The 23,170-nt window shown below is 37.4% G+C and overlaps 1 protein-coding gene across 2 annotated transcripts in view; it reads right to left on the bottom strand.

Moving 5' to 3' along the window:
* PLPPR5 (phospholipid phosphatase related 5) overlaps window positions 1–23,170 on the bottom strand; it is a 131,357-nt gene that overhangs the window by 7,925 nt on the left and 100,262 nt on the right. The window contains exon 5 of one of the 2 annotated variants that reach the window (XM_073810569.1): window positions 14,417–14,536. In XM_073810569.1, the coding sequence (XP_073666670.1) occupies window positions 14,417–14,536 (120 nt within the window). Of the gene's footprint in view, window positions 1–14,401; window positions 14,537–23,170 lie in introns of both variants that reach the window. The other variant, XM_019919187.3, reaches the window with a different exon arrangement.

The following is a 23,170-nucleotide window of genomic DNA, read 5'->3' as shown; positions in this document are numbered from 1 at the left end:
CAGTACTTTTCCCTAAAATATAAAATATTTTAATCCTGAAAAACACCTAGCACTAATGATTTAGGATAAGGAATCATGGTCCTATAATAATCAACAATTATTACAGACACAACCTACATTGTATCAGGGGAAGGTGGATGGATGTCATACTCCCAAATATTGGCTATCTTTATTTTGCATTTGCTTCCTTCCTTCCTTCACTGTGTCTCTTGATGAAGGCAAAATGGGTAGGAGAAGAGAGAAGGAAGAAAAGCAGTAGCATATGAAGTGTGTGCTCTTAGACTCTACTTTGTCACATTGTTTTCCTCCTGGTAGGTTGTGAACTTGGTGAGTATTTTAGAAAAGAGAAATGATGTTAGGTCCATATTAGAAGAAATTATTAGAGAACTTCAAACTTGAGACTACGAAACATTGTAAAGTTCATCTAAGCAATTTCTTGTTTTAAAAAGTTGGGGATGTGAAGACATAAAAGATAAATGTGATAGAACAAGAGTTCTCTCAGGAAAGATGACTTTTGGGGAACTATTTCTTTTTTTTATAGTGGTTCTGTTTCAATTCAGAGTTTTATATTAGTTCAGAGTTTTGTTTCTTCGCAGGAATTTCCTTTTACACCAGTCTGAGAACCACTGCCAAAAGGTACAGAAAAGTGATTAGTTAGCAATGTGAGCACTGCCAGGTATATACAATCAATTCTTAAAATATTATTTATCTGGTAAAAAGAGCATTGCCTAAAAAAGCAGTAATCCTAAATGGTTCTCCAAAAAAAAAAAAAAAAATTCCTGTGTTTAAATACTTCTGGGAACAGCTGCACATTATTTACCTTGCTTAGAACTTCATGGGGCATAAGGTATTGAGAAGATGTGTAATAAACTCTTGGGTTTCACTGTAACTCAATGTTTCCCAATGCACCGACATGAAACTCCACGTAAGTCTATTAATACTAATGTGTTTATGGCCCTTAGTGGATGTGGGTATCCCTGGACTCTATCTAAAGTTTCTTAACTTCCCTAACTCTAATGACCTGTCTAACACAACTTTAGCCCATATTCACAACTATGTTCTCAACCATCAACTCAATGTACCTCCTGGCCTACCTCCCTCATACTACAAAGTTTCTTTGGCCATTTTAGAAATTTCCCAACCAATAATCGTGCATCTGCTCCAGCTCATCTTGCTTCTTTTCAATTCTATTTCTATTACATTCATTCTGGACCCCATTTGAACTCTCTTTAATGGCATCCTCAAGTCTCTTGCCCCAGTGCTCTTACCTCACTTGCCAAATAAAACCTTGGTGCAAGCTGGTTCCTCTATCTGGAATATTTTTCTCTCCTTCTCCCATGGCCACCAGTCCTTCAGATCTCTACTTAGAGGATGTTGTAAGCATCGCTAAGTTTGGATGGGTCCCCGTTTATGTGCTCCTCTAGCATAGCTATCATCACCCTGTTCTGAATTTGCTTATAAAATTATTTATAAAATCTATAAAAGTACAGACTCATGAGACTGTAAACTCATGAGTCCTGGGAAAGGTACCATAGTGCTGCTTATTTGATATTTGTTACATGTTTCATATATTACAAACCTAGTAACAAATAAAATTTTACTATACATAACAAATGATGGTAAAAAATGTAACTCACCCATAAATTGTACCCATGCCTTCTTTTACACTAGTATTTTAATCTAACTAATGGCTTCTTATTTAATTTCTCTTTAACTTTTTAAAACACATTATATTTGCTAAATAAGCAGCCCAATGCTACTTGACAGAGAAGAATCAGAGGATGTGGGTAATGAATCAAGTGCATGATAAGTTCTTGTATAACCAGGAGCTGATTAGAACTCTTTATTTAAAAACTTGCCTATTTTCAGAAAAAGGTACCAGTCAATAAAAATCTGGATGAGCTACATCAAGAGTAATTTCAGAACCATTCAAACCCATAAGGGCCATTAGGCATGACACAGATACTTCAGAAAAATTTTGTAAAGGTAAACATATTGAATATATTTACCATACAAACCAACAATCCCATTCCTAGGTATTTATCCAAGAGATTGAAAAATATACATTTTCACAAAAACCTGTGCATGAATTTTTATATCAGCTTTATTCATAATTGGGAAAAACTGGAAACAGCCCAAATATCCTTCAATTGGTAAATGGATTTTAAAAAATGGTGGTACATCCTATACAACAGAATACCACTCAGCAATAAAAAAGGAAAAAAAGAAAACAGGTAACAACATGAATGAATTTCAAATGCATTATGCAAGGTGAAAGAAGACTCAAAAGGCTACATACTATATGAATCCATTTATATGACATCCTGGAAAAGGTAAAACTATAGGAACAGAAAAAAGATAGTGGTTGCCAGGGGTTGGGAGCTAAAGGAGGGGTTGGCTACCATTTTAGGATGATAGAAATGTTCTATAACTTGATTGTGTTTATGATTACATGATGCTAGGCATTTGTCAAAACTCATAAAACTATATGCTAAAAAGGGAATTTTATAGGATGTAAATTATGCCTTTAATAAACCCCAATTAAAAAAAGGAGTACCATTAAGCCACTCTATGAATTAAGTCTAAGGGCCAAGTGATGACTAGAATTTGATTTGTCAGTTATTGAACTATTGTTTCAATATTTGTTTCAGTCACAAAAAGGGAAATACAAAATAAATGTATGGGAAGGTATTCAAAAGATGCAAATTAAAATGAGGTACTTCATTTATTTTTGACCTATAAGATTGGTGAAGATTTTTAAGAACAATATTCTCCATTCTTGGTTTGATGTGAATCAAACCAAAAACCTTAAAGAGTACTCATCCTCTTTTTTTCCAGCATTTCCACTTCTATAAATGTATCTTAAATAAGTTATTAATTGAACTTACAAATATATCTATTTTAGAGATGTTTACCCTAGTATTGTTTATAATTGTGGAAAATTGGAAGTGGAAGCAATCCTCTGCCTAACAAAGGTAATGATTAATTTATATGGATTAAAGCTTTTCAATGTAATTCTATATTGTAATTCTATGTGTACAGCACAGTGATTATGATCTGGAGCTCTGCAGTGATAAACATGGAATATAAATTAAAAATGGAAAAAACAGTTCTGTATTCCAATTTCAGAATGCAGGTTATGTGACCCTGGGCAAATTACTTAACCTCTTTAAGTCTCCTCTGTAAAATCGGAATAACAAGCTACACTCAAATGATTTCTGTAAAAACTAAAATGGCATTTTATGTGTGATGTTCTTTGCATAATTCTGGACACATATTAGGTTCTCACTGAAGATTAGCTTTTACAGTTATGCTTGATATGATGATATATTCATTGAGCTGTGAGCATACTCATGATATACTGTTACATGGGCAAAAGCTGGCTACAGAAGGGAGCATCCAGGGCGGTCCTGTACCACACACAAACTCAGACACATACTCATGGGGTCTCAAAGGCTATTTTAAAAAAATATGTCCAGTGATTACTGTGGTAGGATATGGATATTTCCTATTCATTACTGTTTTGCTTACCCAGATTTTCAAATTTTAAATAATGTACATAAGTTACTTGTTGCTCCTTTAACAGAAACGACAAACAACAAAAACTAAATGTGGTTGTTTCATAAGACTGGGAATGGGGTCATTGTTTATTTTCCTAGTTTTAGTCAAATAAAACTGTATTTTCTCTACCAAAAATGTTCATAGTGTCATGGTGCTCTGGACTGATTTTGAAGGCTGCCATAGCTTCAAAAGAGTCTCTAGGACAGTCTACCAAATGGGAACCAATCTGAGAGAAGAGGGGGATGAATGGGTGGAAGAAGTTTTCCATGTGTAACTAATGATGTGTCCACTGAGAATGATTTTTTTAATCCGTCATTGTCTTATTCTGTCCTTAACTAATGACTGCACGAATCATATAATTTAAAAATACAGTCATCAACTCTATATTTTTCATAAAATGAGATGAGAGAGCTTGTTTATATTCAAAAGTAATGTACTGAAAAGACGCTTTTATAAAAGGCCTACTAGATATGACTGAACAAAAAAATCTGGCTTTTATTCTTTGTATAGTATATTATGATTTATAAATAGTGTGGAGAAATAAATAATGAATATATGTAAGTACAAATAGGAAAAATGACATATGGCAAAGTAATATCAGTATATGTTAATTTTTCTAACCTAAAACGTTGATGCCTGGTTGGAATTTTTAAGCTTCCGTTTTCAATTGCCTTTTTTAAGCAATATTAAATTTAACAAATGAGAACAGAGTACGGCATGTAAACACTGATTCACTTCAAATATTTTTCATAAGTGCTCAAAGCTTAGATTGAGAAAAAAGGCCTAAAATATAAAGATATTTTGTTCCACTAACTATTCCAATATCTGATCACTAATCAGTTGTTTTGACAGGTCCTATGTAACATTTACATTACAGTTCAGCAGCTCTGTTAAACAAAGATTTGCATTATAGAAAAGTAACTGAATCTTAAATAGATTGCCATTGTTATTCAAGCACAACATTTTGAAACCTCAAAAGAATTTATCACAGAGAGCACCGTAACGTATAATCATATTTGTCTTGGCAAGAAACCACAGGATTGTTTTGCTGTTGCTATGACACTAATGTATGCAACATTTTATACTATAAGATTTTCTGCCACATGTGCTATGTATGACATAGACGACCTGTATAAATTTTTAAATCCGTGAAATATATCTATAAGGGTATCCTATCCTGCAATAGAATGAAAATCCTATTAAGGGAATCATTATTGTTTCAGGAGGGAACTAACTTGTGTTAAGCACCTACCATGTGCCAAGAAGTTCATTTGGGATCTGTTAATCCCAATAATCACTCCATAAGGAAAACATTATTATATCAATCTTTTTGGAAAAGGAGAAGAGGAATAATTTGTCTAACCCCACCTAGTTCTAATGTAGACAAACCAAGCTTCAGACTCAGGACTGCCAGCTGCAGAAGCTTGTCTCTCCAACCTCCACCCCACCCCCACTCTGCCTAAATTTCAGCTCAGGCTTCACCTTGATTTCTGTGATTTTATAATCTGCAAAACAGTCAATGTAAATGTTAATGCATGGGCTTTCCTGGGTCACCGTGAATTCCCTTAGAATTTTTCTATCCATATAGTTTTCCTTCGCAGTTGCCATGGGAATTAAACAAAACATGGTAATTTCTATCTGTATTAGTACACACTCCTTATGCCATTTCTAGATTTTTCGAACTGCCATCACTGGTTACCACTTTCACTCAGGTGATGCTTCTGTTAATCAGGAAGTGCTTTCATACAACGAAGCTTCTTGAGTAGTACAGGTTAGTGAAAAGTCCCTGACCCGATGTACAAAGCTGTAATCTTGTAAATTATTCCTAGCATTACCTTCCCTTTCTTGTTGTTGGCAAGAGGGAATTACCTTTGGTTTAAATGATTAGGTCACATAAACCTAAGAAAAAATGCTTAGGCTTAGATGGAAAAAAAATATTTTTTCTCAAAAAGCATTGCCTATACCTGGCCCTATCCACTAAGTGAGTTCTCAAAGTGATCTCCAATGAGCCAGCCATAAGTGGCTACAGTGGCCTGTTCTATTTGCCTTAATAAAACTATGTAGATTATCAACTCCTCTCAGATTTATTGGAAATATTCCATTTTCTATCAAATCCCATCTATCCTTACATTTATTTTTAAATATTTTTGTTCCCTTGCTAGATAGTGAGTGTCCCTTTCTTTAGATTTGCTGTTTGGTACCAGTTAAAATTGATAATGCATAAGCACACATCATGTGTATGTGCTTACCTATGCAAATCTGAACAGCAGCATTCTGCCTTAGAGAGAGAACAAGCAGAGGGCAAGAGGGAAAAAACAAAAGCACTTAGTGTTTTGTTTCTGGGATGAATGCAGCTTGACCCAGGAGGATCCCTGGAAGGAAGGAAGTCAAGGTGCTCCTTTTCTGTTAGTTATGGCCAAGAGAAATGTCTGAAGAGAGGACAGGAAAACTCCATAGATGAAAGGTCAGCAGGTTTCTTGAGGTGGGTAGGGTGGAGGGATAGTTTTCTTAGTGACACCCTGGTCAGCAGTTAGCCCTTTTTCACTGTAAAGTACTGGTATGGTTAGATAACCCCTGCATAGAGACCGAATGCTAGTGTGCCCCCAAATTCATATGTTGAAACCTAATCCCCAACATGATATCAGGAAATGGGGCTTTTGGGAGGTGATTAGCTCATAAGGGTAGAGTCTTTTATGAATGGGATAAGTACTCTTATAAAGACCCTTGAGAACTCCCTCACCCCTGCTGCCATGTGAAGACACAAGGAGAAGATGGCCATCTATGAACCAGGAAGTGAGCCCTCACCAGAGACTGAATCTGCCAGTGCCTTAATCTTAGACATCCTAGCCTCCAGGATGGTGAGAAATAAATTTCTGTTATTTATAAGCCACCAGTCTATCGTATTTTGTTATAGCAGCCTGAATGGAGTAATACAACTCCTCTGATCAGAATCAGCACCCGACCAAGAGAGACTTTGCCAAATGATGCCTGGTCAGTCAATACGGCATAACATGGCTGTATTGAGGTCTAGTCCATGTAATCTTTATCATTTATCTGGATTTTTACAACAGCCCCTCAGATTGGTTTTTGTTTGATTTTGTTTTGCTGCAGTGTTGCTCTCCTTCAATTTATTCTCCATTCTGAACACGCCACCTCCTTCCTTACACTCCTTCACGGCTCCCCTTTGCTTACAGGGTAAGAACCAACTTCCCAGTGTTGCATACAAGACCCTTCACAAATTTTCATCAAACATGACAGAGAGTACTTTTCCATATACTTCTTTTTCATTAGCATTTGATCTCTAATGATGTGCTTATTCATGAACTTTACCCAGTTTTCAATTAGGATGTTTTATATATTACAAACATTAACCCATTGGCAAGTGTGTAGTTTACATCTTACACTTCGTCATTGGCTTTTTTAAACTGTTTAAACTACTCTTGATAAATTTTATTTTAAAAAATGCTTGAACCTAAATTTTTCTAGTCAGTAATGCAAGAATGAAGCAGTAATATTGAGTCCCTCCTTTATAAAATCTACAAATTATCATACTTTGACAATTTTATTAGCATTATCTAAGATTTGTCTCATTTTGTCATTGCTGTATTAATTTATTTTGTTATAAATCTTCTCTCTAAATGAATTTTATAACTTTGCCCTGTTTCTGTCACTGCATTTACCACAGTCAATTCTAATTAAGTCTATATTTAAATGGTTTCCATTTTTCCTGCCAACTCATTCATAATATGACTTTTCAATTTGAGAGCTCTAGATATTGGTGTTTTGCTCAGTTAACTGGTAAATATCTTCTGGTACGAGCAAGTATCTTCTTTCATGAGTAATATAGTTCCCGAATTCTTACGCACGTGGTGCTTTATGATTATCTTAACACTTAAATGACCTTTTGGGTGGGAATAGAATTCGTATGTCACCACCTTTTTCATGGAAACTCGGAAGACATTACTCCATTTTATTCTGGCATCTAATCCTATAGAGGGAGAAGTCTGAGGCTAACATGCTGTTAGTCTTGGGTGGTATATTAGTTTTGTGTGTATTAGTTTTCAGTAGGCACACTCTATTTTAACCTCAAAAGCTCAGTTGGCTTCCAACAACAAATGTGTGTATATACCTCCTCATACTACATGTTGGTGGTCAGGTTCTACGGATCTGCCCCAAGCTACAGGTTGGGTGTTGGTCTGTTTCCCATGACTTCCCATTCTGGGACTCAGGCTGTCAGAACAGCCCGTATCTGGAACACAGCCTTCTCCTGGAAGAAGGCTCAAGAGCAACAGGGTGGGCAGAAGCTCATGATGGCTCTACAAGTTTCTGGTTGATGGGTTATCTATCAGGTTCACTCACATGTTATTGATCAAGTCCAAAATAACTGGAGCAGGAAGGATACTCTGCGTATAGAAGAGGGTAGTTAATAATTGGGAACAACAATACCATCTACCACAATATTTATAGAATTCTTTCTTCAGTATTGAAATTTGAAAATTTCACTGAGAAATATCTAAATTCTGGTATATATTTTAATTTTCCCTTGTATCCTGTTAACCTTGGAGCCTAAAGATTCAGATATTTATTTGGAAGGAAAGTTTACTTATAGTATTTCTCTGAATATTGCTATAGCTTCATTTGTCCTCTTCTTTAGCATCTACAGTGATTCACATGTTACGTTTCTGTGGTATATCCTTCATATCTATTATTTTTACTCAGATCAATTTTATTCTCTTGTTCTTGTACTACGAATTCTGAAACTTGTCCTTAACATAACTGATTTCACTTTCTCCATTGTGGATTTTGTTCTTTATGGTTTCTAGTATTGGTTTTAATCTTGCCATGACATTCTTCTCTTACATTAGTTTCCTAATTGTTCCAGCTATCTTTCACCTCTCATTTCACATATTTTCTTTAATTTCCTTGACAGTAGAAAGCAGATATTATCTACAATGAATTTAATTATCTTGTAATCTTTTTTTCCCTCAAAAACGTATTCTATCTCTTAAAATATGTCTCTCTTCTGTGTCAAGAAATCGTTTTAAAGGATTTAAGTAATTGTCCTGATTATTTATACTTGAATCAGAATAGATTTAGCTCAGTTTATCTTCCTAAACTGAGTGGGAGAAGATTCAAAGACCCCTGAACTGTTTTCTTGAATAGTCAGGGAATCCTTCACCTAGATCTTAAGCTGAAGAGCAGGAGAATGTAGTTTTATAATATCATTTTGATGATTTACCAGCCTGACAGGAGTGGGAGAAGAAGCTGAGGCCATGGACATTTCCAGGAAGGTCACTTTATTTCTATATGAAACTATATAGAAGCTATAATGAAACTATTGCTATGGCTGCTGAAATATCAGGACTGCTATTCTGTTCAGCTTAAACTCTACTACAGGAAGATGGCATAGTCCTTGGAGGCAGCTTATTTATTTTTTTACCCATTTTATGGTACCCATTCAGTTCAGGAAAGGGTTCTTTCATCTGGCACGTGCCCATATTAATGAGAAGCCTGATCAGAGGAAAGCTTCTTGCCTGAAGGCTTTCTTTTGGTGTGTACTTGCCTATCTGCTAACCCTGCTTCAACATGGTGTTGGTCCAAGGTGCTGAATTGTGCTCTAAATAAGTCTTCTCATTCCCTTAAAGGTCATTCTTATCTCTTGTCCTCACTCTTTGAAATTTTGGAGGTATTACTGGGATCGTATAGGATTTTAGCCACTTCTGCAACATTGAACTTCTTTACTGGCAAAGAAAAATTTCAATTGTCCTTTGGTGACATCCATCAAACTGGAACTATTTATACCATATCTAGTAGAAATGCCTATAATTTTACTCTATCTTGTTTTCTCTCTGTGACACAGCTATTAAGATATTAACTCCTACTTTGCTCTTGCTAATATAGGAGAGTAAAGCTAATGAATATGTAAATGTTTCCATCTTCATTTCCTAGAAGGAGAGGCAGACTTTTGGTTTTTGGCCTCCCGAGAGTAATTAATGGTGTCTTTGTGTTTTTGGAGACCTCCTGAAGCCAGCACCCCTGAAGATTCTGTTTGGGATGCATGGGCCCTTGAAGGCAGGAGCCAGAAAAGGATAAGTTTGAAGGGGAGGAGTGGTGTGACTTGGCTCCCTGAGGCCTTCGGTCGGTGGGATTTTGTGGCTCCTGCAAATGAGAGGCACCTACACACAGCTCGTGTCAGGGCCCCAGGACAGATATGAAATGGAGATGACTGCAGGTGTGCCAAGGACAGCTGGACCCTGGGCGTGATGCATAAAGGCATGCGAGCTACAACCAATTTGGCAGAGAAAAATAAACCAAACACTCTCAAAAGGTTTGTGGGAGTCATAAGGAAGGGACACAGGAATTTAAATTATTCCAGGGAAATTTTTCCAAGGGACTTTGCTCAATCAGAACATATCAACAGTCAATACAAGGAAGCATAACCAAGACCTCCTCAGAGAGCAGCTGAAGAAAACTGAATAATTTTAAAACACTGTAATTATTTTAGTTACACAATTTTTCATAAATATAGCCTCATTACAGGAAGATAAAGAGAAAATGAGAGAGAAAAGGAAGAAAGGAAGGAAGGAAGGGAGGGAGGGAGGGAGGGAGGGGAGGAAAGGGAGGAAGACAGAGACAGGAGAGAATCAGGTCCACTATGTCAGTTGCTCTCAGACTGGTGTCTGTGGGTACCCTGCCCCCTTCTCTCTCTCATCTATATGCTCTTTTCTTTCCTACTAGAGAGAAATATCTTGTGTGGTGTTTTGCACAACTGGCTTCATCATACACAGACACATTTTATACATATCAACTTACAAAAATTTTACAACATACTAGAAAACTTTCCACATCTTGATTTACCTCATCCATTTTAACTGTGGAATAGTAATAATAATTATAATTCGTAATGATTAAGGGCTTCAGAGGTGCCAGACACTGCCCTAAAATGCTTGACTATTATCTTATTGAACTCTTACAACTAACATTCTATGAATCATTCTATGAAGGAGAAAACTGAGTCACAGAGCATTTAGGTAAGCTGCCCAAGATCAAAATTGTCCATAACTGCCAGCTAGTCTACCTCTAGAAACTGTAAGCAGAAGTACCACACTATAATGTACTGGATCCCATTGTAGGAATGTATCACAACTGATTTAATAATTCACGACAGATATACATTTAGATCTTCCATGATTTGATATTACAAATGGCTGTAATAAAGTTACTGGTAACTTAAATAAGTGGGCATTGAGATATGATGGGCTACTTTCCACAGATGATTAATTCTTTTCATAAAACCAAATGTAATGAATGTTCAGATTTATTTAGCCTTCAGAAAAATCATGACTTTTCCTCAAACTGTGGTAATTAACTATATGACAAACTCCCTATAATTAAGGGGTAAATTGCTGGCATTTTATAAGCAAGAACGTTTGCATGCTGTAATTACTCTGTAGTGTACCATCTATCAAACATGTACTTTGAACATGAGGTTATATAAGTACATAACTTCCAAAAGAAACCCTTTGCCTTCTCCATGTAAAACTGACAACCAGAAAATGATAGTTTGGCATAATAATGCTAAAACATTAGGCCATGCCTGTGGACCACACTTTAACACTGGGCCTCCTTTCTCTCCTCAGAGGGCCAGCTTTAAGGATTTAATGTCATTCTCCAACTATCGGTTATTAAGATCAACTTACTGGGGAGCGATTTGCATTCACTTGTTTCCCACTGTGAACTATGATGAAAAGCAATATATTTACTCCAAACATTCCTTATCACAGAAAGAAGAGAAAGCTACTGTGGGCTTCCCTGAAGTGATGGTCTTCTTCCCTTTCTGGCTGATGAGCTCAAATACATGTCCTCTCACCCGCAGAGCTCCTGGTGGAAACTCCTGAGACCCATGCTCTTCCTGCGGTCTATGTGAGTGAGGGCAGCAGACCACAAACTGCGCAGACAGCGTTCTGCCTTGCAGACAGGGATGGAGAGAGCGGAGAGGGAAGTTGGAGCTCAGCGGGGTGAGCGTAAATGTGCTAGGTGTGTGAACGGGAGAATCAAATTAGATTCCAATCATCTTTATTGCCTAACTACTGGAGTGAAGACAAGGCACATGAATTTGTCATAAACAAAAATATTAATGAAAGAAAGAAGTTAATAAACACGGATCTCTTGCAATCTATGGATTCTAATAGAATATTTTTGCTTTTACCATCTAACATCTTAAAAGTCACTATAAATAAAAATGAATTTGCATAAAATCAAGAACAGAAATATTTTAATAACTTAATATACATAATGATGTAATGGTATATAAGAATATCTGGCAATGCTAGTAGACCACTAAAGAACCGTTATGCAAATAAATATGTTAAAAAGCAGAAGACTGTGATTTTTGTTCAAGTTAATATATTGAGAGCTATATAAAATAAAGACTCTATTTTTTACCCTAACCATTTTCTTCAAAGTATGTTTAAGATCTCTTCCTAAATTCTACTGTTTTCTATATTTAATTTAAAATTAAACAAGATTGAATTTTATATGTATTATTCACTTATATATTTTATCACATAGGCATGTGTCTTGGATTACTATGTTGTATAATTTTTCTTTGCTGTTTATCAGTGATATGGACATTTGCAAACTGCTTAACTACTTGGAAGTTCAGTTTTCTTAACTGTATAATGAGGAAATTTATTATAAGAGGGCATCAACTAAACCACTGTAGAAAAAAGATGAAAACAATCCAATGACTCAAAGAGAAAAGAAATTTATTTGTTTTTCAGAACCATCTAGGGTATGTATGTGGACTGCTCCATGAGCTCATCCAGAACCTACGCTGTCAAGGAGAGGAGGTCGTCTTTAAAACTTAAAGACTATTCCAGTCATTTACCTTTTCCATTTGGCGAGAAGGAGTACAGAATGTCCAGGACAAGAGTTTTCAAAGAGATGACCCAGATGTTGTTGCACCTACCCTTCTGCTCACATTGTATTGGTCTAAACTTGGTTGCATGGTCACACCTAACTGCAAGGGAAGCTGGGAAAAAGACTACAGCTGGGCAGCTGTGAGTGTAGCTAAAATTGGAGTGGGAAATTTCAGTAACTAAAAGGAAGAAGGGGAGAAGGAATACTGGTCAACTATTAGCAGTCTTTGCCACTAATAATACTCAGCTTTAAAAATTGTTGTAAAGAACAAAATTCTACTTGTAGAGCACAGAAGTGTTTTTGCGGAAGCAATCAGCATAGTATTTGACACATTCTGAATGATCACTAAATGCCCATTGCTATTTTATTACCATCATCATCATCATCATCATCATCATCTAGTGTCTCTATCCTCATCTAAATGCTTGAATTGCTTCCACAGTATCATGGATAAGTGATTATTTAGCTATTCTTGAATCCCTATAGTAAAAAGAAATTTCATTGCTTTTAAGGTGGGAATTCCACTTTCAGAAAGTTGTTACTACTTACCAGACATTATTTATCTTTCTACACTTTCATTTCTTTCATCCTAATTGTGATCTCTGAGGCCCCACAGAACAAATCGCATCCCTCTGCCATACAGCAGTACTTCAGATATTTATGGGAAGATATTGCTTCTTTCTTGAGTTTTCTCTTCCTATAAACTAACCATTTTTGTTCCTTCCAGTCTCTTATAATCCATGATTTTGAGTCCACTCACCATCTTAGACACATCTATTTGCTCACTTAACAAATATTTATTGTCAACTTTTCTATTTTATCAATATTCACCTTTAAACCATGTTGCCAAGGGCAGTACACAGTACACCAAGTTGGTCTGAGCAAAGCAAACCGTTGAACCCCTCATTCAGGATATCATTTTCCCTAAGTGGGACTTAAAACCGTATTAACTTCTGGAAGACATATCATGCTGTTGACCCAAGTTGAATGGTAGACTTCTATACTCTCTGAGCCTTTTTCATTTGTGCACTTAACCTAGACATACCCTACCCTACAGGACCTTTTTTAAAAAGTCCAAATACAAAACACTTCCTTTATTTCTAGTTAATTGTTAGTTGTATCTTTGTTGTACTCTTCCAAGAATTTTTATTCTTTCATCCAATGTATTAATTATCCCTCACAGACTCAGACCATCTAAACCGCCAATTAGCATGTAACTGAACTCTTCATTTAAGATATTGATCAAAATCTGGACATGGACAGGGCTGAGGAGAAGCCATTAGTAACCCTCTGAGCAGTCATTTAGAGTCTCAAGAAAAGTTATTGTTATCTACCTGCTTCTCTGTTCATTGCTATGCCCAATGAGGCCTTGACCTGCCATTCAAAGTGCTACCTAGTCAGGCTCCCTTCAGCCCAAGCTGACCCCCAGTTCCCCCCCTGAGCAGGAGAGCATGACTGGTGATTCCCTGCTGCCAGAACTTTATACACTGAGGTTCAACAAATATTTACCGAGTCCTGATTATGTGCCAGTTGTTACACTAAGCAGTTTCTCATATAAGTGAGACGAAGAAGAAATGGAATATATGCTATGAAAAACTGCTTATATTCTCAAGTAAAACTATCTTATTATTTTGCCCATGTGTGGGACCACTGTATAACATTCCTATCTTGAAGCTATGGCAACTTACAGAACGCATCCCATGTACAGACTCAGCATTTAGCGTGAGGGATTTGAAGAAATATTTTCCACGTGATATGCATTTTTCTAAGATGCTGTATTCAGTGACTAAATTCTTGCTAAATACCACATGAGACTCTGAGCTTGTTTTAGTAAATCAAAAATGACTGTGTAGGAACTCTCAAGAGTAATTATTCATTTGCTCTAACAATCACATTTAGAATTTAAATTATGAATCACCTGTACAGATGTTACCTTTTCCAAAGGACTTTCTACTCGAGGAATGCTGATCATTGGCATCTGTGCCAGATTATCTGTGTGTATATGCTCATTTTCTGGTTGTCTTCCTTTGAAATTATTTACCACACACACGACCTAAAATTTTGGGAAAAAATACAGTTAAAGCAAAGCCATGCTCCTTATAACTATGACCCTTGTGGATAGCCTGATAAATCTAATCACAGTAATAAAGTATTGGAATTACTTAAATATTACATGTCTATAACTTTACATCCAGATTTATTCTGTGTAAATTTTAATGGTTAATCCAGTACAAGCATGTTCAAGAACATTCATCAATTAATATGTAGCTCAGTTAATAAGGACAATTTTATTATTCCAAAATTTTCATTAAATTAGATTATAGTCAATGCTCAAATCAATCCAAAAATAAGATCATAACCCTATAAAAATTCATAGCAAGCTAACCTTTCCTTATTGTGGCTAATAAATGCTAATTATTTCCCATTGCTTTAAGATCATTACATTCATAATAAACCTTCTACAGTTGGCACTTTCTAATTTAGTAGCATCCTTTAATTAACCTAAGTTATTGTCTGTTATTGTATCCCACATATATTTGGCATTTCGACAATAGCTTACTACTGCTACCACTGAAATAGAAGAACTTCTACATAAAGGAAACTGGCCCTTGTTTCAATTATCCCACTTATATCCCATAATTGACAGAATTTGAATTAAACCAGAAGTTCTCATAATCTAGTGTGCATAAAATAAAGTTCTGGCACTTTTAAAAATGCACATTCCGAAGCCCTCTCCTAAAAATTCTGATTTCACAGATGAAGGATAAGGCCTAGGAGTTGCCACTTTTAAAAGGCATTCCTGGTCTTCCCTGGTGGCGCAGTGGTTGAGAGTCTGCCTGCCGATGCAGGGGACACGGGTTCGTTCCCCTGTCCGGGAGGATCCCACATGCCGCGGAGCCACTGGGCCCCTGAGCCATGGCCGCTGAGCCTGCGGGTCCGGAGCCTGTGCTCCGCAACGGGAGAGGCCAAAACAGTGAGAGGCCCGCGTACAGCAAAAAAAAAAAAAAAAAAAAAAAAAAAATGTAGGTGAGTCAAACTTTAAGAAATAGTGATTTATTCCTGTCTTACCCCTAGGTTCTTCATGACATTTTTTTTTCTTAAAATCCATATATATGTGTTAGCAAAGGGTATTTGTCTTTCTCTTTCTGACTACGACAGGAATAAAGACACAGACCTACTAGAGAATGGACTTGAGGATATGGGGAGGGGGAAAGGTAAGCTGTGACAAAGTGAGAGAGTGGCATGGACATATATACACTACCAAACGTAAGGTAGCTAGCTAGTGGGAAGCGGCCGCATAGCACAGGGAGATCAGCTCATGCTTTGTGACCGCCTGGAGGGGTGGGATAGGGAGGGTGGGAGGGAGGGAGACGCAAGAGGGAAGAGATATGGGAACATATGTATATGTATAACTGATTCACTTTGTTATAAAGCAGAAACTAACACACCATTGTAAAGCAATTATACTCCAATAAAGATGTAAAAAAAAAAAGTAATAGTGATTTAAACAATTCAGGAAAATTATTTGCTATTATTTGCTTATATTGAACTAATGGGTAAGCTATTCTTGAGTCTTCTTTTTCTGGGTTTTATATTCTATTATCAAACCAAAATATAGAACTTACTTGCAATTTATAACCTAACATTCATTTAAAAAAATAAATGCTTAATATACAAGTATAAATTTACACTGTATATTTTTCACAAATCCTCCATTGGAAAGCCTCTCCTTTAGTAGGGCTCATTACTGAATATTTTCAAAGGCCAATTAGATCTTGGTTACTCTCCAGTTTTTAAATAAAATTTTCAAATCTACAAAATAACACATACTCTGAGACTTTATCTCAGAAAAAAAATTTCCCTGCAAATTGCTATATACTTATTATCCTTCCACTTCCTTGAATAATTACAGATCAGAAGCATAGATCAAAGCCTGATTATTTGATACCTCAGCTTCATCACTGCCATCAAGATGTTTAAAGTAAGGGATGGCAAAGGCTTAGAGATGGGTACTTGATAATCCTTCTATCAAATGTTGACCCTGCAAAGGACTAATAGATAGTGTTGTGCCTGTAATGGGCAGATAGTATATATTTTTGATTTTGCAGGCATACAATCTCTGCAGCAAGTACTCAGCTCTGCCATTTTGGCGTGAAAGCAGCCAGAGGCAATTCATATAGGAATAGGCATATCAGTGTCCCAATACAACTTATCACACGGCTATATTTAAAATGGATAACCAACAAGGACCTACTGTATAGAACAGGGAACTCTGCTCAATAATCTGTAACAACCTAATTGGGAAAAGAATTTGAAAAAGAATAGATACATGCATATGTGTAACTGAATCACTTTGCTGTACACCTGAAACTGTCACAACATTGTTAATCAACTATACTCCAATATAAAATAAAAAGTTTAAAAAAAAATAAGCAGCAGGCCAGATTTTGCCTATGGGCTGTAGTTTGCCAACTGATTACTGCCAAGAGCACAAAGAATATAATCAAGAATTTTCGCCAACAACAACATAACAAACAGCAGTTTCATACCCATTTCATGACATATATACACACACATGCACATTTCCCTTTTCATTAATATTATAAATTAATGGAAAATCGGCAGATGAAAAACATTGCTACAAATTCTTCTGAATTAAAATTTGCTAAAATAACTATGTACATAGACAAAAGGAAGTCACTAGATGAAGAAACATTCATCTAGAGTTAATATGGGCTACTGAAATTAGTTTAATTGCTTTTAACGTTATTTAGGTTTGGAAAACTCTTTGAAAGGTATTATCAGTTATCTCTTTACCTTAATTGAGGGTCAGGACAACACCCCATTGAAGCAGCTAAGAATTCACATGTGAAATATTTAAATGCCTAACACAGAGTAGATATTCATTAAAGCATCTATTAACATAATGATTACTCTTCATTACTGTTATTATTTAAATCATAAGGAAGGAAATTACCAAATCTTCCCTAGAATCATATTCAAATATTTAGTAAGTCTTGTAACGTTCACAAGCACGAAACTGATATCCTATTAGAAAAATACTCCAAGAAAAGCAATTGACCTGTTTTTTTGATCCTGAGTCTGTAAGTTCTTGAACAGTCCTCTAGGTCTCAGTCTTCTCAATTTGAAAGTGAAGAGTTTGTAATAGATTAGCAAGTTAGCTCCATTTCTTTGTTTGGCAAAGGTATGAAAAATTCAACAAATGTTCAAAATAAAACCCAAGATGCGCCCATCTCCTGGCCCTACTCCAAAACTTGGATCTTTTTCTGGACTCTCTCAGGGAAAGGCAATACCCCTCACATTCCCGTTCCCCTAATGCAGTTGCACGAGGCTGAAAACTTGGACACCTCTTATACTCAGCCAGTCACTCAATTTGCTCAATTTTCCTTCCTAAAGATTTTGATTTCTTATATCTGCTTTGTTCTATCTCCGACACCGACTCCATCGACTAAGCAATCACCACCGCTTGCCTGAATTCCTGCATGGCTTTCTAAAGTCTCCCTAAATCCAATCTTGCCTCCCTCTGATCCCTTCCTACAAAGAAGTGAGAATGGTCTTTCCAAAATGCAAATTGTATCATGTCAACCTTCTTAAAACCACTTTGTGGCTTGGCTTCTCATTTCTCTTCAAGTGTAAACTCTGGCCCACCTTTCAACCTTCCTTCTTGGTTATCTAAACACCTTCTGCTCCCTTTCACTGCCTTTTGCTCGGAATACTCATCTCCACTGTCTTTGGGCACCATATCTTACTCATCTGTGGTATCACCATCTCCCCTCCACTTCCTTACTAGTCTTCCTTGACCCCAGGCTGTTTTTGTTTGTTTGTTTGCAGGCAAGGACCTGTGATTCTTTTCATCCAAGCACCTATCTCTATATGAAATTATACATCTGTTAGCATAGTGTTTTGGTTGATGTGATTCTCTTTCAAGGTTGTCAGCTCCATGGTAGCAGACATGTTTTTTTTTCTGATCACTATTGTATTCTCAGTGCCACCGTGAATGAACAGATTAATGAATGAGCATGTATGTATCCAGCCTAAAAATTCTCAAATTTTCTAACGTTCCTGTACAATTTAACGTGATTTTCTTTTGAAACATTCTATTTTTACATGAGTGGTTTCCATGAGTGTAATTCTACCCTCTCTTCCAAAAAATGACACTCCTAAGTCACCGTTACACATAGATTTTTGTTTCCTTTATCCGGTAGTGATAATAAATTAATCTGATCCATCTGTGATCATTTTCTCTCTTGCTTGTGGCAAATAAAACATCTCTGTTGTATGGGGCTATGTGCACGGGCTTTGGGGTCAAACAGGCCTGGGGCTTAATCCCGGGCTCTTTCATTTACTAACTTTGTGAGTCCAGGCAAGTTACTTAATATAACGAGACCTGTTTCTCTTATCTGAAAACTGAGGACAATAATAATTACATCTCAACATGCTGTTATGAGGATTAATTGAGTTAATATAGTAAAGAGTATTCAAATAGTTCCTATTTTTATTATTATGATATCACATATGTCAACCCGACAAGCTTTTGCTTTGGCTCAGTAAACTTGAACTTTTCTGCTGGACACTAATATGCATCTTTGTTGTAAGTGCTTTGAGGCACACATTTTTATAAAACAATATTAGTCAATCTACACCTATTGTTCAACTAGTATTTGCTTTGTATTTTCCTAAGCTTGGGGATTGTGTTCTCTAACTTTGAAGAAAAGGCACGTGAGATAAGAATAATAAATTTACTACTGAAGGTAATTACTCGTTAGACTGTAACAGGACTGACTTCAAGTGCAGTGGAAATTCAGGAAAAATGGGAGAACCATGTAGTCAGGGACACTTCCTGGGGAAGCTGGGATTTGTCTAAGAAAAATCTCAAGTGCATAAAGGATTTGAATACAGTCATCAAAGGTGAAGACCATGATACCTAGAGCCTTCTCTGTACCACACACTCGACTGCCTTTATTATATATGTGATTTCCCTTAACCCTCAAAAGAGCTCTGGAAAGTAAATAAAACAGTTCATTCATTCATTCATCAAATATTTCCTGAGAACCTCCTATGTACCAGACCCAATACTGAGAATACACAGTGATGAAAACAAATAAACACCTTCTCTGTGAGTGGCTTACATTCCAGTGGGTTTGATAGCAAAAAACAAAACCAAAAATATTATATGTGGTATATTAAAAGTTGAATTACACAGTGGAGAAAAGTGAATAGGAAATGAGAAAAGGAGTCCTTGGGGAGGGGTAATCACTTTAAATACAGTTCAGGGGAGGCCTCACTATTTTAGGGATGATGAGGGGCTAAGTGACTTGTATGATGTCACACATCCAGCAAAAGTGGCAAAAAGAAAAAGTGGCAACAGAAGGATTCAACCTAGGTTTGTCTGACTCCCACTCCTGTTTTGCTCTCTAAACTATACAGAGGAGTGGGTGTTCCAGCTGAGGCAACGCACAGGCCAGACAGAGCCTGTCTGTGTAAGACAGGAAGAAAACTGACTGGATTCCAAGTGCAGGAGTTCCACTGCAACGAGGGAAACATAAACTTGGCCGGGAAGAGTGAAGCCAGACTATGGAGGATCCCAGAAGTTCAATGGAAGTGTCTGATTTCATGCAGCAGGAAAGAGGGTTTTGTTTGTTTGTTTTGCTTTGTTATTGGCAATGAATTATGGTATCATGTGTATGAAGCAGAATGTGAGGTATGTGGAGGAGAGTCTGAAGTGAGCAGGCAGCTAGGAACCCGTTGATATAATAGAGGTAAGAAGTTTTGATCTCTAAAATCGAGAGGCTATGGTCAGAACAGTGCAGAAATACGACATGGGAGAAAGACTCTGGTGGAAATGAACTGGAACTAGATCAGTCACTGGGTGTGGGGGTGAAGGAGGAGAGTGGGTCAAAGGCAAACGCTAGACACCAGGTGTGGGTGATGGGGGATGTGAACGCCTTCAACTGACACACAGAGTCTTGGAGTAGGTTACTGTTAATTTTATTTTGGAATCATTTTAGTGATCTGCACACACTGAAGGATCACTGGAAACACCCCAGCATATTGTAAACCAGAGCTGCAGTCACTGCTTGAAATAAATATTCTACTTAGTTGCCCAAGTGAGAAATCCGAGAATCATCATAGATTGCTGCCTGCTTCATCCTCGTCATCTCCAATGTTCCATCAAGCTCCAAAACATTCCACCTCCCAAATACCTCCCGATAGCCTCCCCTCTCTCTGTGCCCTAAGAGGCCCGATTTGTGCCATCTCATTTCCCTGGTTCTGCCTAACTTGTCTCCTCTATCTTCACCTGGAGCTTTATTTTCCAGAAAACATATTTTCCCCAAAGCACAAATCTTATCAGAAAGTAAAAGGACTGACAGGAAACAAACTCTCACTTACAGAAATTATTTCAGTCATCCATGTGGCCATGCCCTGAATATACACACCATTTTGTTTAACCTTTATAAATCCTTATAATAATCCCTTAAGGAGGCTGTTTATAGCCTCCTTTAAAGAGGAAGAAACTGAGGGTTGCTTAACGGCACAAACTGAGTAGATAAAGAAGCTGGGATTCAGATTCAATCAGGCTGTTTTTCTGTTTCAACTCACTTGGACCCTGATAGAGGCTCCCAAATCACATACGTTTTTAAACAAAAGTCTACGTTATTGTCATAACATACAAGGCCTTTCAGGGTATTCCCCTGTGTGCTCTTCCACTCCCCTTTCTCGTCACTCGCGCTGGAGGTCTGGTACCATTTCCGGGGGCCATGTTCTCTCAGATGCACATGGCGCCTTGGGCCTAGACTATAGGAGAGGCTTCATACATACTTATTTTATGAAGCATTTCGTACTGCCTCTGTGCTCTGTGCTCTTTGCCCCTCATTCCTTATGCCCCAGGCTAGACCTACCTGCTTTACAAACCTTTCAAGTTTATAAATTATCTCCTCTTTCTGATTTGTCCCTAATCCCAACAGGGTAGATGTGTTGAGTATATGTACCTCTACCATTACATTTACCCTCTATAGAACTCTTTGTGTCCACCTTGTCCCACCTGACTGCGATCTACTTGAGTACCTGGATTGTATCTTTTTCGTGTATTTATTCCCAGCACCAAGCACAGTGCCTGGACTAGAATAGGGTCTCAGTAAATGTTTGTTTCATGAAGGAAGAGAGGGAGGGAACGTTTACGGGAATAACCTGACTATTCCTCCCTGACCCCAGAAACAAATTCCCACAGCAGACAGGTCATGCTTATCTGAGCCTCCTTGCAGCCCCAGTTCTTGACACCTTGCCTGGCACCTGTAGGCACTCACATTCATAAACAGTTGGGAATGAACGTATAAAAGCTTGTTTAGCCATTACGTGGTTAAAGCATTTTCACATGACCTTTTTATAAGGTCATTTTCCTGGGTGCATGGGAATGTCTGAAGGGGCCTGTGGAATGTTCTAAATATGTGCAGTAGGAGGGTCTTGAACCCAAGGGGTATCCAGAGCCCAACTCATCATTCACCACATGGTTCTCAGATAAGGAAGCGACAGGGAAGACATGAGGGCTCTAGATTTCACAACGCAGGGTGTCACGACATTCACTGGCAGTAAAGGGAAGATCGTAACAGCCACAGGAGGATAAGACGAAGCCTGATGAGGTGCTAGCAAAGATGTTCTGGACCCGCAGAGCTGAAACGCAGTTACATCTGACAGCAGTTTTAAAACTTTGACTTTTGGTATGCTCTTTGCCCTGCCTATGATTATTTTCTTAGGATTTATGTAAGATGCTTTTTGTTTTGTTCTGTTTTATAAAAAGTTAACCTCTTTCAATTGTGATAAGTGACAGCAAGGGAAAGGTTTTGGCCCAAGCGTGGGTGGGCCCCAGTTTTCCTGAGGCTACAGGATATCTCTGGGAAACAGAGTGGGGTGAGCCTAAGTCTCTCAGGACTTTGGACATCAGAGGGAGTGACATCAGCAAGAAAAGCAGCACAGGGTCTAGAGAGGGATCAGGGGATAGTCACCACTTTACCGCAGGAAGTTCTAGAAGAAATAACCTCCTAAAATGCCCGACACAAAGATAGTGCCCAAAGCTTTGGTAGAAGAAAGGTTCATATAAGTTTTTGCTTACTGCTTATGAACTAGTGAAAATAAATTGAAGAAGGAAAGTTACTCTGGAGAAACAATTTAAATATAATTAAAATTAAAATAAAGTGTTTCTTATAATGTGTCAATACAAAAATACGTTTTTTTTTGTTTTTTTTTTTAAATTATTTATTTATTTTAGCTGTGTTGGGTCTTCGTTTCTGTGCGAGGGCTTTCTCTAGTTGTGGCAAGCGGGGGCCACTCTTCATCGCGGTGCGCGGGCCTCTCACTATCGCAGCCTCTCCTATTGCGGAGCACAGGCTCCAGACGTGCAGGCTCAATCGTTGTGGCTCACGGGCCTAGTTGCTCCGCGGCATGTGGGATCCTCCCAGACCAGGGCTCGAACCCCTGTCTCCTGCATTAGCAGGCAGATTCTCAACCACTGCGCCACCAGGGAAGCCCCAAAAATATGTTTTGATTTCTACAGTAGTCTACACATTTTTTCCATCTGGGTAAAATATCCATACTTATAATGGATTGATTAATTCTACAGCCAGACTGAAGTATATTTTCCAACAACTAAAACCTATAGACATATTCCAAG

This window comes from Tursiops truncatus, chromosome 1 (genome assembly GCF_011762595.2).
Source record: "Tursiops truncatus isolate mTurTru1 chromosome 1, mTurTru1.mat.Y, whole genome shotgun sequence".
In the NCBI taxonomy this organism is placed as follows: domain Eukaryota; kingdom Metazoa; phylum Chordata; class Mammalia; order Artiodactyla; family Delphinidae; genus Tursiops; species Tursiops truncatus.
Note: the sequence above shows the minus strand (reverse complement) of the source record. Positions and strands in the feature narration are given on the sequence as shown.